Source organism: Bombus vosnesenskii, unplaced genomic scaffold (assembly GCF_011952255.1).
Source record: "Bombus vosnesenskii isolate JDL3184/JDL3185 unplaced genomic scaffold, Bvos_JDL3184-5_v1.1 scf7180000013319, whole genome shotgun sequence".
Classification (NCBI taxonomy): Eukaryota; Metazoa; Arthropoda; class Insecta; order Hymenoptera; family Apidae; genus Bombus; species Bombus vosnesenskii.
The window spans coordinates 120132-138751 of NW_022882964.1; the positions used below are offsets into that span (position 1 = coordinate 120132).

The 18620-nt window shown below is 36.1% G+C and overlaps 1 protein-coding gene and 1 long non-coding RNA gene across 5 annotated transcripts in view; one reads left to right on the forward strand and one right to left on the reverse strand.

Annotated features, from left to right (window-relative positions):
• Nucleotides 1-15519, forward strand: part of LOC117235693 (nuclear hormone receptor FTZ-F1 beta) — a 30329-nt gene extending 14810 nt beyond the window's left edge. Inside the window, exons 2-8 of one of the 4 annotated variants that reach the window (XM_033497977.1) lie at nucleotides 1159-1730; nucleotides 2790-3223; nucleotides 3799-4140; nucleotides 5272-5953; nucleotides 8815-9698; nucleotides 11330-11623; nucleotides 12227-12266. In XM_033497977.1, coding sequence (XP_033353868.1) covers nucleotides 1388-1730; nucleotides 2790-3223; nucleotides 3799-4140; nucleotides 5272-5953; nucleotides 8815-9698; nucleotides 11330-11596 — 2952 coding nt within the window. In that variant the 5' untranslated portion in view covers nucleotides 1159-1387 and the 3' untranslated portion in view covers nucleotides 11597-11623; nucleotides 12227-12266. The other 3 variants (XM_033497978.1, XM_033497976.1, XM_033497975.1) reach the window with 3 other exon arrangements.
• A 1652-nt stretch (nucleotides 15520-17171) lies between these two features.
• On the reverse strand, nucleotides 17172-18615 carry LOC117235699. Its single transcript, XR_004493717.1, has 3 exons — nucleotides 18347-18615; nucleotides 17558-17803; nucleotides 17172-17477 (listed from the first exon to the last, which is right to left on the reverse strand). It is a non-coding gene; the product is annotated as an uncharacterized LOC117235699 (long non-coding RNA).
• Nucleotides 18616-18620: the final 5 nt, after the last annotated feature.

Below are 18620 nucleotides of genomic sequence, written 5' to 3' on the forward strand. Positions count from 1 at the left end.
TCGGTGCACGGTGCACACTAGCGGAACTTGGATGTGTGCGATCGCTTCTCAGACGCGCTCTGTAAACGTTCTTCGTACACTCGAATGCACTTTCTTAGGACGCGACGTCTCGCTATGAAACTTGATATCATCTTGATAAGAATTACTCTTTTTCCTACCGAACGTTTCTCTTTCTTCACGCTTGAAAAAACTTTATACTCGTAATCACGTAATAATTCATTGTTTCTCGACGTCTTCGTAAAAATACCGTCTTCGTATCTTTTCTAGAATTTGACTCTTGCTTCTAATATCGTGCATTCCCGTAATAATTTTCTACTTTTCATTCCTGTTAAGTTAAACCTAATGTTTCTATCACGCCTTTTTAAATGCTTACTTTATTTACTCTTTACTTTACCACTTTACTTTTACTTTACCGTGGAGGATATCAGGGATATTCTCTTACTGAATATTTATTTACTTTGAATTCTTGTTCAATTTACACGGCATTTTGCTTGTCTATATTAAATCTAATATTATAAATAAATATAATATAAATAACAATATATCTTGCATTAGTTTTATTAAATGTACTATATGGAAGAATAAGTCATTTTTTCATGACATAAATATGTTTTGTTGCTTTTCTTACTTACTTTCGCGGACCAACGTTCAAATGTTTGGATCGAAGTACAAAAATATTATTATTTACGATATTTTTGATATTAATAACCGCATAGTTTTTCGAAAATGATATCCCGTTGCTAAATCAGCCGCACTTTCACTCTCCTTTAAGAAGACTTTCTTCTTCCGTGAACGTTGGAATTTTCAATTGCAAAACGGTAAAACGGTAAAACGATAAAACGGTAAAACGATAAAACGGTAAAACGGTAAAACGGTAAAACGGTTCTGATTATTCGCGAAATTAAGCAAGTTCGAGTTCTACGTTTGCTAAATTTGTAATATTTCCTAAAAAATTCTCGATTTTCTCGAGTAACGGGATGTTAACGGAATGAAGAAAATTTGTTTCTATGGGAATCAGCTGGTAGTCGGTACTAGGGTATTTAGGCGAGATGTTGTGTTATGTCCTGTATACGATAGAAAGACACATAGGTACCGCACAATCGATATTCTCACTTTATATATCGTAATTTGATAATCGTTGAAGTTTTCTGTTGGCAGGCACGCAGGCACGCAGGCACGCAGGCACCGGTCGTTCTTCGATGTGCGAACGCACGCTAACGTGATTAATAGACGCCGAGTGAGAGAAAATAGAAATTATCTGGAAGTAGCAGCAGAGGCTGATTGCTCGAGAAGGCAGAAAAGTTGTTCCCAGAATGCCGCAGAATTTCACGACCGTCCAAAGACTGCGAGTCACGTCACGAGCGTGTGACGAATTAACTAGCTGAGGATGTCGGAGCAAAACGGGCCCGGCGAGGGCCCTGGACCGGGCCCAGGGCCGGGTCCTGGTTGGTGGCCAACCTCACAGTCCTGGAAGACAAACTCCTGCACCGCTGCCTCCTCGTCCACTTGTTCAACCGTTCCAGACAACTCCGCCTCCGTCTCTGCCTCTTGCACCACCTCTACGTCCTCCCTGGCGACCACCACATCGGCCACTTCGTCGACCAGCTGCTGTTCCTCCACTCCTGGCGGTGGACCGTCTTGCACGATCACCGCGGCCCGCTCCTCCGAAACGGGAAAGAACGTCTCTGTCACGACGATCAATGTACCCCCTAATCAGGACATGCACGATGGTAATCCTTTACTGTAGAATATAGTTTTCTATTAATACTTGAATTTCTTCTAAAACACTTGTCACGTTTGTTGCGCGATCAAAGAGGGTAGTACGTATCAAAGAGGCAGAACGGATCACGCGGTATAACGCGCTATCGCGTAACCAAATTGCAAAATAGCTTGAAAACACTGTATATGCGGTAGCTCGTCGTAGTACTATGTTCGAACAGTTATCATAGAAATATTTCGTATCCGCCAGTTATATAATTAATTATTATTATATTAAGAGTACGTTTAATTATTTCAATTTCCTATTATTTAACAGGAAATCCGCTAAACTAATCCTTCTAACTCGTGAAAAAAGTTATTCCATTTTAATCGGAATATTAACGGAAGTAAGCATATATCGTGTTAGGTGGAATAATAATAGTATTCCAAATTATTTCAAAGTATTTCAAATTGTTCGACGAAAAGTAATGGAAAATTAGCGAAGTAGAGACTGTACGAGGCTGGTACAATATCGCCACGGACAATATATAACGAGTACGAAATTGTCACGGAGTTATCTCTACTACTTGCTGAGATAACTGATCCAAGTCGTACATTCGTATTATCTAAGATAGAGATTATCTAAGAATCATCGAAAGAAAAAATATAAAATTTGTACGTTTATTGGAATATCTGCTGTATATATATAGTATCCGCTATACCAGAAAATGCTTAGTAGAACGATAATCTTGCGATAGGCTGTTGGTATAGTTAGATATCTAAGCTATGTAAGCCAGATACTTGGATCTTAATTTCGCCTGTTTTATAGAGAACAGATAGAAAGATCCATCGATCGGCGTATAAGAGAGATAGAATTTTTGGTCTCTCAGTTGTTGAATGGAAAATACAGAGACGATGTTTGGGCGAGGATCGTCGTACACCGGATCGGAAATGCTATAATTTTGCCTAACGAAATTCTTTTCTATCTTATAGCTTACGCTATAGCCAATGATAGCGGTATTTTTAGCAGGAAATTTATTAGCCGTGATGAAACTGTTAAATCTAACGAAACTGTCTGATGGGATTTTCAGGCAAGGGTATATGCAAGTATCTTGGCGGGCAGAATGGCGTGACGGTATCGGTGGTGTCGAGCTGTGGCTCCATACTGGGATGTGGAAACGCGAACGTTGTGTCTACCACGGGGATAGGCAGTAGCACCGGCACACAGAGTATCGGCATCGGAGTGAACATCCTTGACCAGAGCACGGCGGATGATGACGCGGAGGATAGCGACGTTGAGATAAGCAAAATCGACTTCCGAGGGGTGAATTTGCGTACGAAGAAGAAGCGAGACGTGTCTGGTAGTCAGAGTCAAAGCGGGGAGAAAATCGGCGATGAAGAGGTCGAGGATGGAAACGGTTGTTACGATGGAAGCGACGCGTCTCAGCAACAACCGGAGAGGCCCATGTCGTGGGAGGGAGAACTATCCGATCAAGAAATGTCTTCCAATACGATTACAAATCAAGTACGTGCCCTAAGTAACTTGCTATTATTTTCTAAGCACTCGGTAAAGTTAAACCATTTGAAAACCAGCATATAAGAACAGCCTAATAATCGCTAGACTACTGCTCTTTTTTTTTTTTTAAGCGTTTCTTACTACGGTGATACTACTCGTTAGGTAAGGTAAGGTACTCTACTCGTTATAATATTTAGTTCGGAATGATAATAAGAACGATTTACGATGAAATCCAGTTAAATATGTAGGTTAAATAGGTAGGTTAAGGATAGGTTAACGATAGGCTAATGATAGGCTAATGATAGGCCCGAGTGCGTGCCAAGCAGGTTCCAACGTGGTCCAGCTAAATTTCCACTCTCTACGAGTATCCGTTTCGAAAAAAAATCTTTTTTTTTTTTCGAAAAAAATACTTTTGGACACGTTCGTATTTATCTATAAATCTAAGGGTATATCTAAGGGTAGAGTACTTTGAGAAGCGTAGAAATACCAGGCTTCCACCTAACTGAGTTTTTCGTCATTTCCCTAAATGAAACGCGTCTTTGGTATGGGCATTTTTATAAACGAAACTATTTATTTTATCACAGGATACACACGAGGACACGTCAATGGAGGGTGTTCAAGTATGTGGCGCGAGTCCCGGGCCAATGGAACAAAAATTTCCCATAAAACCAGAGCCAGATTTTCAGTCCAACCCAGGCTTCACGTTTGGCTCTTTTCACGACACCGGATTACCTCTGAATCACGGCCAGCAAATACAACAACAGCAACAACAGCGCAACATTGAGAATCTTGAACAGACACAACAAAACGATTTGCCTCTTCTCGTAGGAAAATTACTTGGTGGTTACAATAGTTCGACACCGAATCACAGTCCAGTGTTGAATCCTAGACACCATTTAACAAAGCATAGCCACACGAGATCGCAGGTAATACAAACCAGCGTGTTTCTTTAATGTTATCCGTGTATCGATTTTGAAATTCGTCGTTCCAGTGTACATACATCCAGTATGAGCGTATAAACGTTACGTTGGTCGGAACAGCGACCAGATAATATAATTGATAATAGAACGGACAAAGTCAGCTATTCCACTTTCTACTGTCCTATTTCTCGTAAAATAGTGAAATAGCGATTAATTAAGAAAATGCAAATTTATGCAACGCGTAACGCGTTACTTGCCGATTCGCTTGTATCGTTAGGTGGTCGATTATCGTGCAAAAGGAAAAGCTGTTCAATCTGTTTCTTCTTGAAATTGATATTTACGTTATCGTTATATCCGAACGAAAAGTCAAACCGTTCTTTCCTATAACATCCCTTATTACGTTCTATCGTAATAAAGCATTTGTAAGTGTACATGTTTGTGATAGCTTTCTCGAATTATTATTCGTAAAAGTATTCGACGTTGCAACATTCCTAGGCACCTTTTGCGTATATATACAGCAAACATTTTGAAATCTCGTTAGCACTGTAACGAGACGCGATCACTCTGCTTAGTATATTAGTAAAACTTGAAACGGATCTGAAAATACAAGCGTATAAAATTTACAAGATATTCGTTCGTTAAAAATATTCGTTCGTCGTTGTTGCAAGATATACACTCGTCTCGTAATACGCTTGTTCTTTTCGTTTCTCGCTCTCATATTTTATCGTTAAAATCACGTTATCAGTCTCGGCACTTGTTCCAATTTTCCAATAAATCCTTTAACGCGCAAAGCCGATTTACGATAGTACAGTTGAATACTAAAATATACAATTGCGTTAATGTTTAGACATAGGTATTTGAAATTGATAAATTTATAAAGGATACTGCAAAAAGAGTTCTCTGCAAAAAATGTTCATATTGAAACTGTATTTTAGGAAAAACTTGTAAATTATAAAATAGTATGTAACGTAGATTATAAAATCTAACACAAGTTGTATTTACAAGCTGTACTTACTCGTATTAGAAAATAATAATACGGTTAATAGGCGTTAAGCAACCAAGATCCTATACACGCGATTAAATAGAAACGATAAAAATACCATTACCACGCCACCTGACACCTTGAAAACTTTTCAGGTGCCGTCACCGGACTCGGCCATTCATTCCGCATACAGCGTATTCAGCTCCCCGACGCAAAGTCCTCACGCAGCTCGCCACTCCCCCCTGGGCGCGGCAAGTCCAGTTCCATCTTCGTCGCTATCCTTGTCGCGACACAGTTTCAACAATTCCACTTCCTCGTTGTCGCTCTCGTTGTCACACTCCCTCTCGAGAAACAATTCGGACGCCTCGAGCAGCTGCTACAGCTACGGCTCTCTCAGCCCACCCACACACTCGCCCGTCCAGCAACCGAGACATCCGCAACATCACCAGCATCAAGTTGCTCAAGGAAGCCCGCTTCATCTGCCAGCAACCGCTTCTTCCGCCATTACTCATCACTACGCTTCCTCTGCACCGGGTTCCGAGCTATCTCCAGAAGGACACGCTGCTACAGACGATCAGGAAGACTGTAGAATACCCTCGGCACCGTCTGGTATATCCACGAGGCAGCAACTAATTAATACCCCGTGCCCAATTTGCGGGGATAAGATCAGTGGTTTTCATTATGGAATATTCTCGTGCGAGTCGTGCAAGGGATTTTTCAAACGCACCGTCCAGAATCGAAAGAATTATGTGTGCCTTAGAGGCGCGGGCTGTCCAGTCACCGTTGTTACCAGGAAAAAATGCCCCGCCTGCAGATTCGAGAAGTGCCTCAGTATGGGTAAGACGAGTGAAAGTTGTTGTCATGTTTATTCGTCGACTGGTTTTCGCTGGATAACTGATAGATTTCAGATTATTTGAGATAATCGAGTCACGCGTCTTTTAGTTGTAGAATCATTTCGATAAAGCAACAACCGATCCGGATCAGGGTTAGTTTCGGATCAAGCTTAGGATCAATGAGATTATTTAAAAGAAAGATCTTACAACGTTAAACGTGGAAAAGCGCAATCCGAGATTTCCAGGCATTTTAAACGATATTCTTGTTCTTCTACGTTTTACGTCGCATCGCATACTTGTATAATCCTGTAATGGATCACAGCTGTCTCCGGTTTTGTTATATAGTAGTGGTAATTTGATGACATTTAGTCTTTTCACGCGAGATTATTATTTTAGGCGTTTCATACGGGTAATCCATAATTCTATCGATATATATGTCGGAGATGAAAGAACACCGGAGCCTTTGGAATTTTGGATAATCCCGCGACATTGTAACCTAGAGTCTACTATAACTGTAATTAAACAATTGTGATTATTCGCTCGAGGCGACAGCCAGTCGCCGAACGTAGCCGCGGTCACGGGATGAACGCTTTGTCTAACAAAGGTATGGAGTAATTGTATAGCTCTCCTCAAAAAGGAAATAATTGTAACACTCGACAGTAAACATTCCAACGGTCTCCGTTCCGTAGCTCGCCACACGTACACTCTATTCTTCGAGTAAGATGATTGCCAGATGTCGATGCGTCTCCGCAGTACATGTTCAGCTAGCCCGAGGGTCCGTTATAAATCTTAAGATTTAGCTAACCAAAGTCCTTCAAACAGACAAACAGTCTTTGTCCCAACTAGGGGAAGATAGGGGAGACTTATTTCTCAACGAACGGCGTCTCCCACTAGCAACTTTCCCTCGAAGGCGGCTAGCATCTTTTTCTAACCACCGATATGGAGATTGACCAATTAGCAGCAACGTCAATTTCCCTTACTTTCTGAACGAAGGCTTTTCTCGACGAATCCGATGACCTCGTGTCCTTAGACACACCCCATTATAGTTTTCCTCTGTGGCATGATCGGGACGGGAAAGACATTCTCTCTCGCGATCTCATCGACGAAAAGAGTAACCCCTTACGACTTACAACCAGCGAATATCACGCGTCCGACTTGGATTTTGTGAGCACGTTCATCTATCATCCCGTCGACCGCGGATTCGTTATTGAACCTAGGATCATTGTCATTAGTTTCTCGAGTATCTAATTACCACGGTTACTTGTCCAGTTCTGTGATAATCGTATTTGCACTAGTCAATGTCTTCTCTATTGCATAACGACAACGTATAATCCAAACGAAGATTCGTTTCACGCGCCTAACCCTAATTCTAATGTAAACCCGACATATACATACATATCCATAGTTTTATGTTATTTACATAATTTACCTCTGTGCTTCATAGCCTCTGTGTAGCCTTGGAGGCGTTTGACAGTTGCGTTTCCAAGCGAACAGGATAAATTATTATAGGATATTATTCAGGATAGGATACAGAATTTCAGATCTGATTCTTTCTTCGACCAATTCTAAAGTTAGTCGACGAATGTCTCCGAGTGTTCCGTTAACGGTGACGAGATTTTTTCTATCGCAAGTGAGCGTCAGGCCGTTGGTAAGAGATGTCGTCGTTGATAGGAATCGGAAACAGCGCGATGCGGACGACTGGATAGATCGATTTGCCAGGAAATTTGTTATAAAGGCTGTGTTCATTGATTTTTCGATCGACAAGAGTATTTACGACACTTGTAGATCGACTTGCATATCGTATCGTGCGCTAAAGGTGTAGACTTGAACGGTATCGTTCAAGTTCGTGTTGCTTTTGTGCTACTCTTTCGTTGATTATCCTTTCTAAAAACTCGCACATAGTGTTGGCCAGCGCTGTTGCGTTTGTACGATAGCTTTCTGGTTTATGCTTATTATTTTTATTTGATTTAAAAATCGCTACAACAATCGCTTTCCTCCGGTTGTTGGGCAAGATTCTGTGGATCCATATAATTGAAAGTCTTGAAGAGATGATTCGTTTGAGATGGGTGTGTTTTCAGGGCCTGGGATGAAATCTTTAGTTATTCCGAGATATTTTCCATTTTGAAATTCACAAAGAAATGGATATCGACGAGCTTCGCGTGGAACCGCTATCATTTCTTTTCATCTGAATAACGCGAGACGTTTTCGTTTCATAATCTGTTTTAATCGAAAAGAAGGATGGATAATAGTTACCGTTGCTAGAATCTCTCTCAAGTATCGTGTGTTCGTGTGTTCGGCTAATGTTGTGCTGCACATTGTTAGATTCATTGATCCACTGACAGATTCATCGCTCGTATCGAAATGGATTAGTGATTTGATTTAAGATTTGTCTCGATACTGATTTGTTTGTTTCTACTGTTTCATAGTTACTGTCATACTTACTGTTTCATAGACGCGAGTCTTTTAGGCTTTTCTTAGTGTTAGCAAATTCTCCCTCTCTCTCTCTCTCTCTCTCTCTCTCTCGTCCAAGTGTATATGCAAATTTTACCATTTGAAATCCTTAATATAAATGTTATTGCTTTGGGTCCTATTACTTGTACAGTGATATTATAGCTTGCGTATAGTGGAGCGTTGTTACGAATTGGATTACCTATTGCGGTATCGAGAAACGAGATACTCCTGTACTCGGCAGTTTGCTTATACTTGTACGCTTTTATAATTTATAGATTTAAACATCTTAAACGACATATAAGAATTATTAATATTAAAACTAAATTTTAGAAGAAACGTAAATTATCAAACATACAAATTGCTACTACTTATTTTACAAAATTGTGAGAATTGTGTAATTCTGATTATTGATAGGTATGAAGCTCGAGGCGATTAGGGAGGATCGCACCAGGGGTGGCAGAAGCACCTATCAATGTACATATACCTTTCCACCAAATTTTGTCGGTAGTCCTGCGAGTAACATGTCCAGCGACAAATTAGCTACCGGAGGAAATTGTAGTCCAGCTCCAGCTGGTAACGAACATCACTATCCGGCAAGGCACCATTCGAATCACTCCCATAAGATGCAAGTGGTACCGCAACTTCTACAGGATATCATGGACGTAGAGCACTTGTGGCATTACAATGATAACGATCGTATGACTGGGATTCAAAACGCAGGAACGAATCTTACTAGAAACAACGATTCGATGTTATTGAGTGTTAGAAGCAACGGAGGATCTGGAATAGAGAACGACACGGGTTCAGGTATTGAGTGTTCCTCCAATAGAACTACAGGAAATGGTAATGCTAGTAATAGAAGAGACAACAGATCATGCTCCAATGTTTCTAATGTTGGTAACGAACAACACGCTGCATCCGTTGGTAACAGTTCTCAAATCAACAATACGAATTGCAATCCAACTCAACATCCTGATTTTCTGTCGAACCTCTGCAATATCGCTGATCATCGACTCTACAAAATAGTGAAGTGGTGCAAGAGTTTGCCGTTGTTTAAAAACATTTCGATCGATGATCAGATCTGTCTGTTGATTAATTCTTGGTGCGAGCTACTGCTCTTCTCATGCTGCTTTCGCAGTATGAGCACTCCCGGTGAAATTAGAGTGTCTCTCGGTAAGTCGATTACACTGGAACAAGCTAGGCAGCTTGGCTTAGCGACCTGCATCGAGAGGATGCTTGCATTTACTAACAATTTGAGAAGGCTCCGAGTAGATCAGTACGAATACGTGGCGATGAAGGTAATTACTTTTCCTTCGTTTACTTATTCTCTGAGCTTTTTATTAACAAATGTTTTAACAGTGACATTAATAGACAGAGAGCATGATTACTTGTGAAAAATAAATTGAAAGCAGTAGCAATAAGAATCTTTCGAATCAGACTTTCTTTCTGAAAATTTGCCAATAAATAATAATAAATAAATAAATAAATAAATAAATAATAAGAAGAATTAGGAATTAAATTTGAAAATTGTTAATAAACTCGTTCCTATTTTTCTTTCGCTCTTTCCTTTCGATCACTTTAATATAAATACCTTGTCACTCGCATAGAAACCTAATAATAAGTAGATTTTATAATAGTCTGACTGAACAAATCGGTATTATATTATATTAAGGAAAGATATATTCTCGTACTTGATGTAATGATAGGTATATTGCCCAACTACGAAGAAACATAACTATATAAATAGCTATATGCCAGAATATGAAGAGACGTAATACGTCAGTTTCTCCGGCCTTCGAATGGTTTCGAATATTTTACCTGATATTTTACACGATTTACTGGAAAATTACGGTAAAACACGATATTCTGCTCAAAAGTGAATTTTACTGCTTCTACAGAAAACGTGCTGAACAAAGACAAAAAAGGAGTAACCGTACTATACAATCTTGTTCTTTAATCGCTTAAAATGTTCAAGCTGTTTAGTTAGCTGTGAAAAGTTTATACGAAGATTTGCTATATGAATTGATGTTTTTAACAGATACTGCTACTTTTCTATAATCGGGCTCATCTTAAACTTAAATCACTGTTAATTTAGAAGATAAAAAAACTAATTTATTTCACATGTTTCATTTTATCGTATCAAAAAAAGAAAAAGCAACTAATATTCTACTTTAGGCATTGTAACATCATTTTTAAAACTTTTAATTTCTTATTCAAATAAATTTAACACTCCGATGGCGACGCGATGTCTGGATCCATTCGGATCGTCATTCTACGCAATTCAAAGGTAAACAAACTCTGTAACAACTCGAAAAGGAGAAGGATGTTACACCTGTTTCGAAAATAACGATAACTCTAGAGTAAAATGTAATAACTGTGGAAATATATCTATACATGTGTATATATATATACATGTGTGTGTATATATATAGATATATATATATATAGATATATATATATATAGATATATATAGATATAGATATAGATATATATATATATATAAATATATATAAAATATATATAAATATATATATATATATATATATATCTGTGTGTGTGTGGGTGTGTGTGTATATATATATATATAGCGTACACACAAAAATTAAAACGCTTTGTATGCATTGTGCAGCATCGTAATAAACCTTATTTGCCTACAGTAGCCTTCTTTTTTATTCCATCATTGATTATTGTCACTCGTATCATGACTCGTATCGTAGACATAAGAAAATAACCATTCAAACGATGAAAAGCTAAATTCTCATACGAGCATACATTGGGATCCGGGGAGACACAGGCAAAGGCCGACGCGAGCCCCTTCCCCTTGGCCGCCCGCCCTCGGAGTGTTAATAGAAACGTGTTATGCTATAACCGAATATACTAATACACACTGATTATAAAACTAACACGTTTCGTTTTTATTATTTATAGGTAATAGTACTATTGACCTCTGATACGAGTGAACTGAAAGAACCTGAAAAAGTTAGAGCATCTCAAGAAAAGGCTTTACAAGCATTGCAACAATATACTATCGCAAGGTACCCTGAAATGCCTGCTAAGTTTGGTGAATTATTATTGAGAATTCCAGATTTGCAAAGAACATGCCAAGCGGGAAAGGAATTATTAAGTGCTAAACGTGCTGAAGGAGAAGGCAGCTCGTTTAATCTGTTGATGGAATTGTTGAGAGGAGATCACTGAATTATTATTACCACATTGAACAATGCCGTAAGTTGATTATTAAATTTATAAAACCGATATATAATATATGGTATAAATGGTATATCCTTTAATTAATATACAGAATGTTCACTCTAGTACAGATATGGGCAAGTTTCAACTCACATAGTGTCACAACAGTCATAGTCGAAGATCTATAATAGTAATATTGTCGTCTACTCGATCTGATCAATTTTGATCGCGCACCTGAATTAGTTTTTAATACAAACAAATATTTACTAAAGTGTAACACCTTTTTAGCGCTTTTTTAACTCTTATAAACTTGGATGTTTCGATTCGATCGTTATCAACCTCTAGATTATTTTATCGTAATATTAAGTTTCATATTTATTGCCACATTGTTCCACGCCTCTAAACCATTTTATTACGTGTACCAGTAACATCATTTCTATTTCTTTCTTTTTTATTTTTTCAGAAATATTAGAAATTAGGGTTTCCAATGATTTCTATCCTATATGATAAGTTTATTGATATATAGATCTATTTGCAATGGATTAAACAGGAAACGATGGTTATTTAACGTGAACTAAATACACTAATGTGCTATAACTAAGACGACTAAATGGGTAATTCACAACTCACAACTAATAGCTTACAACTCATAACAATTCGGCAACTCAACTCTCCATTTCTCACAATTCGACTCTTCACAACTCGACTCTTCACCATTCGACTCTCCGACAAGTAACAATTCCCTGGCCCTTTTGGCCTAACGGCACTTAGACTTTCTCGCAATATCGTTTATGGTTCATCCGATATTTCTTAGGCCATTTGTCCACGTTACCACTATTTCTGTGTTCATACACATGGTCATACATTGTCCGATCTTGCAAAACTGCTGATTATTATCTGATTAACTTTTCTTTTCTCTTTTTTTTTTTCTTTTTTTTTTCTTGTTACATTATACCATCACAAATAGCTAAGAAATTGTATAAACTATTAATCCTTTGCACTCTGAATTTTATTTCAATTTCGTTACCAGCAGCTCCCGACGCTTTTAGGCGTTTTATTTGAAATTTACTTTGACTAAAAAATAAGACAATTTAACGAAATAAAGGAAGAAACAAATTCACTTAAATACCAGTTTTATTCGCGCTATTGTTGTATTTTGTAATTTTTAAGTGTACGATATATCTTTCGCGCGTTTCACAAAAAAATGTGGGACTAAAAGAATGTCGAGTGGGACTCGACGAAGCAGCTCCTGAGATAAAAAGTGATGTCGAGTCGCACTCGACATAGGAGTGCAAAGGATTAAAGTAATAGCAAATATAAACCTATTTAGGAAAATAGATCTTTTACTATATATATAACTTGAACGATTTTTTCAGATTCCACGCTTATGAGATGCATAAGTTCAGGGAATCGGATGTATTAAATAATCAAGGAGTAGCAGAAATGTAAACAAACCCATAAACATTGCAGTCCATGATACATTAGTTCTGGGTGAAGGGACTACATTCTTCTAAGACTAATTAGAGGTTCACTGTTTAATGCATAAAGCAAACGAGAAATGATGTTTCGTTTCTCTATATTTTTTTGTTTTTGTTCTTTTTTTTAAAATTGAAATTAATTTCACGGGGGTGTTGCATGATACAACTCCACCTTGAAACATAACGAATTTCGAAGCGGCCTATGGTATGCTCGAAATATTCAGCATGCATATTTCTATGCAAAAGAGACTGAAAGTATAATCGAAGCAGAGATGCAGAGCATTTACTTTTACGCTAATATCAATGTACAGAGATAGAAAGATTGAGAGAGAGAGAGAGAGAGAGAGAGAGAGAGAGGGAAAGGAAGAGTGAAAGAGAGAGTGAAAGAGAGCACAAGAGAGAGTGAGAGTTGGTATCAAATAGCATAAAAATGCTAAATTTTATTAGGTAGGTTCGAGTAAACGACGAATACAGAGTTTTAACCTTGATAATTATTATTATAATAAAACAACCAGTATTTTGTATTGTTCTGCGCTTACTTAAAAATAAGACATAGAATGATGTCTTATGTCCCGGTAATGGAAGTGTACTTAAAACATGAGTCGACCAATTGTTTACTTATAGAGCAGTTAATCGTGTAATAATTAATAGGTAATAACATTTAGCTTATCAACAGAACATTATAATTTTTATCTATTACACAAATACATTTTTTTTTATTCTCTGTACGTTTTAATAACACGCCGACAACGGATGAAAGATTTCGTACGATAGCTTGATACGTACATAGCTTTTTAAACCGCGTGAAACGATTTCTGATATTCTTTTTCTTGTAAATGAATTTTATTTTGGGACACACGTTTCCAAATTCTATGTTACATTTGTGACAGTGATATTTTTGTCGGATTTTTATAAAAATGACGTTTGTTTGTTATTACGATTATTTTACGATTATTTTATTGTTTAGAAACTAAGACAGTTTACGTTTGGTTTATTATGTTTATATAAAAAATATGTATCCTTTGTCGTAACGAAACTAGAACGTTAGTACCAGTGATTAAGGATTTTTATAAAAAATGAATATAAAATTATATTTGCAATATTTGGAAAATTCAATTATATTCGTCGAGTACTTTATCGAAAGGAAAAGTTAATTTGTTATTGTTCGTTTAATATCATTGTTAAAGAAAAATTACAATGAAAATTATTAAATTATTATAAAAGTTATAAAAGTATAATGAAAAATTGCGCTTTTGTTGTAAACTGGTGCAATTTCTTATTTCGAATAAATGCGAAATTTTTTTATAAAAATTTAGTCGTAAAATGGACGAGTTGGAGCTTCCTATTTAAAATGAAGAATACTCATGTCTATCGTTGGTACTATAATGAGACTGTCATATCAACGCATTATTCTTTTTATTAACACGGCAATTACGTTTCTTTTGATTCATCGATAAGAATATTACAATATGCAATATTTAATCTGTAATATAACTTGTAAGAATCGTCTTCCCATCTTTATAGCAGATTTCCTTGTGCAGAAAGTGTAGGTTGACCTGTTGTATATCATACAGAGTGTTCGATAAATATGATAAAAGACACGAGAAAGACATTTTCCATCATTTTGATTTCAATAGTACTATTACGATATTGCAGTTGATACAAATTTGTTTTTAAGATATTCAGATATTTAATGAAATAAACCTCGTATTTATCAATTTTAATGAAACACTCTGTGTAAACATACATATTGCGTGCATCGTGAAACATTTTGTTTGTAAAGTTTAGTTTCCTCGTCGAATATCACAAATTCTTATTCTACTTCTCATTGAACAAATATTCGCTTGTTAGTCGTCTAATGTGTTACATCCTCTTCAGGTTACAATACCGTCGTATAATTTTTCATAAGAAGATTTTCTTCCCCGTAGAGGCCAACTTCTCTATTTCCAAGGAATCTTTTTTAAATAGTTCTTACTTAGTATTTGAATAACAAACAAGATTAAAGCAAAACTTCTAGTTATAAATATATCGATGATAATGCAACTTATCCGAATCTGTAGTAACCTACTGAGAAGATAATTCCTGCAAACATTGTTTTGCTATAATTAGTTATTGCCATTGTAATTATTCGAAAGAAAGGGAAAGCTATATTATGGCGAAAAATACAGAGGGGAAATGCAGTAAAGAATGTGTACGCCATTCAGGCTACAGTTTTTAATAACAAACTATGTATAAATAGAAATTCGCCCGTTAAAAGAAGTATTATTAGTAGATTAGTTAGTGAAATACTATGAAAAAAATTACTGAAATATTTGTGCCTTCGATAAAATTTAGTATTTTAATCCTTTCGTAATGCGAGGTAGACACGAGAAGAATTATATTAAGAAGATCGTGTAGAGATAATATAAATATATAAAACCAACAACCGACAGTCTGATTAAAATTATTAGTCAACGAAGCATTCTTTAACGAAACGATTATCGAACTTTCGATAAGCTTGTTTCTCTGTTTCAAAGAAACTGCAGAACAAGCATAGCATCCGATGCTTCTAACATCCGTGTTTGATTCGGAATTGAAAATTTGCTCTATCTTATTTTATCGATACGAAATCGAACAAATATAATTATATCATGTATCTTGGCATATATTATATTTTACATCTACCATAATTAAACTATCTTTTAATCATACATTGAACAAAAAGAGAATCGATCGGTAGCTAAAACGATTATAAAACTAAAATTCAACCAGTAAAGTCTTTCACTTTTAATTAGTCTATGTCAATTATTCTGTATATGGTAGTGCTAAATTTTAATTAACTATTTATACGAAAGAACGAAAATTTATTTTAGATCGGAAGTTTTTTACCAATTAGAAGAAAATATAAATTATATGACGCTGCTGTAAATATAAAAGTACAGAATAATATTTTTCTGTAACGTATGTATAAAAGATAGAGAGGGACGAAGAGAAGAGATTGATGAGTCTGATAAACGAATAAATTTAAACGTAGGAAAAAGAGTAGGAAAAAGTAGAAAAAGGAGAAAAGAAAAAGTACGTGCACGAGAAAGAGAATATCTATGAATGCATAACATTAATTTAAAGGAAAGTGCACGGAATAAAATTATAATGACGTTATATTTATATTTAACTCGTTAAAAAAATAATCGATTATGATCTAAATTTGATAAAAGACAAAGGAATATGGATATATCCTGGAACGTCTGGATACGTTTATAGCTTGATCAACTTTGTTTCACTTTGTTGTCCACTCAACTATGACGAAAACTTTAGTTTAAGCACATTATTCGTTATTATTTCATTGATTCTCGATTAAAACTTCGATAATAACAATAATAATCGTCTTCCTTTTGCAAAGATATAGTATTAATTATATAATAACAATAATAATGAAATTGGTCAAAATTTATTCACCAATCATGACAATATACATATGATACGCTCGAAATTGTGAAATTCATTAATATACGTCGATCAAAGAGCTTAAATACAGTACATTGTAATGATTAATACACATATATGTACATGTGCGTGTTGAAACTAAAGAAATCGTATGCTAGAAATAATAAATAGTACTCGCGCATAGTTTAATGTGTAATCTTTAATAGGATTATCAAACGCAGCGGAGAACATTTTTATATCAGATGCAAACATATTAATGAACTTTATATCATGCACGATCAACTGACTTGCATTTATTTTTCTTCCTATACTATCGTATTTCCTCTTTTCTTTCTAATAATCCTTTCTCTTTTGATAAGAACACGATCATTTCTGTAAGACAGGTGAATGTGAATGACTTAGATTATCGACAAAAATATTTGCTTGTCAAGTCAGTTAATCGGACGAAAGCAGATTGCGAAAATATTATAATCACGAAAATACTTCATATTCCCAATATAGAAAGATGGCTATTTAAACGCAATTAGAGGATAATTTTATACATACAACATGTTCAATACGAAATAAATAAATTTTTATAAAGTATCGTATTCTCTTCTTACTGTTCCATTAATTTCCCATATTTTCCCATAATTTCCCATAATTGTAATTCGATTCTTATTTAAAAATAACTTTCTTCAAAATTCTTCATACCTATTTATACTTAGGATTTATATATAATATATGTTACGTCCGATGACTCTTGACGTAAATCAGAATCCGTCCCTCGGTCGAGGCGGCCACTAACCGTGCAAATATAATTAGTCGGACCGCGATAATCTTCGTTCTTATAAAATATATTCAAGTCGAGACGTTCCTTATGGTTATTGTTCCATCGAGTAAAAAACTGGCAAAGTCGGCTTTTTCCCATGATCAACCGTCATTTCCACCCGCAAGCGACCGGTGGTGGGGCGCTGACCAGCCCCCCCCCCCCCAGCAATAGTTTTCCTCTGCGACAGCATCATCAGAGAACTTTGCTAGTTTGTCATACCTTAGATCAGTCATCTGTTTAACTTATATCTATACTTACCGAGCGTAACTGTCTATGTCTACAAAGTTGTTCGAATAAAGTGCATATTGTAACCTGTTACTTCGCTGTTATAATCAGTTCAACCACCTCTATTATCCTAAACGAAATAGGGGATCGATCGTTTCGTGGCGTCGATTATCTAATCGTAACGTTCGCGACTCTAATCGTTTACGACTCTCGTTCGCACGATCTACCGCCACCGCGTCTCTCCGCTAACGGTCCAACAATATATCTTTATACTTTGCACTGTAAAAAATGAAAAAATATGAAAAAAATGAGAAAAATCAGATTCGTATATCGATATTAAATTGTAAAAAAGACATGTAAATTTGAAGTAAAGAAATTAGAGCCGTGAATATGTAAAAAGTCTCTGTTCTCAAATGTTCGTATTAACATCTCTGCTATATAATAACTATCCTCGTAGCAATAGGAAAGTAATAAAAAGATTTTTAACAATAATACATATACATTGTTATGTATTTGAAGTCTAAGAAGCTTTGTACTCTAAATTATATGTTTTTAGTATAGTATATAGTATATAATATAATCTTTATAAAAAATATATGCAAGTATAAGTGAGAAGGATAGGGATAAAGCATTATAACAAAATATGAATGGTAAAGCTAAGGGTGCAAGATAATAATTATAATTCGTATATTTCAATTACAATTCAAGGTATGTAAAGTAATTAGTGATAACTGGTAGTACCAGCGACTCCACTCGTTAACGCACAGCACGATCGTATATACGCATAGAGATATAAAGATAAAGTACGCGGTCATATATTACCGTGTAAGTGAATGCGATATGGGAATAGAAAGATAACGCTGTGTAGAGGCCCCTTCTGTTCTTGTCTAATCCGGCATACACACTGACGCTACTCGTTGATAATTATTACACTTACGTATTTACAGGAAGAATGCGTATGCGTTATAAGATAAGAACACAAGGGGCTTTTATACAACCTTCACTACCTATTTCTATATTGCTTTTTCCGTTTGTTCACACACTCTCGCGTCTTTATATCCCTATCTCTATGGTCGAAACCTGTTTACATGATCCT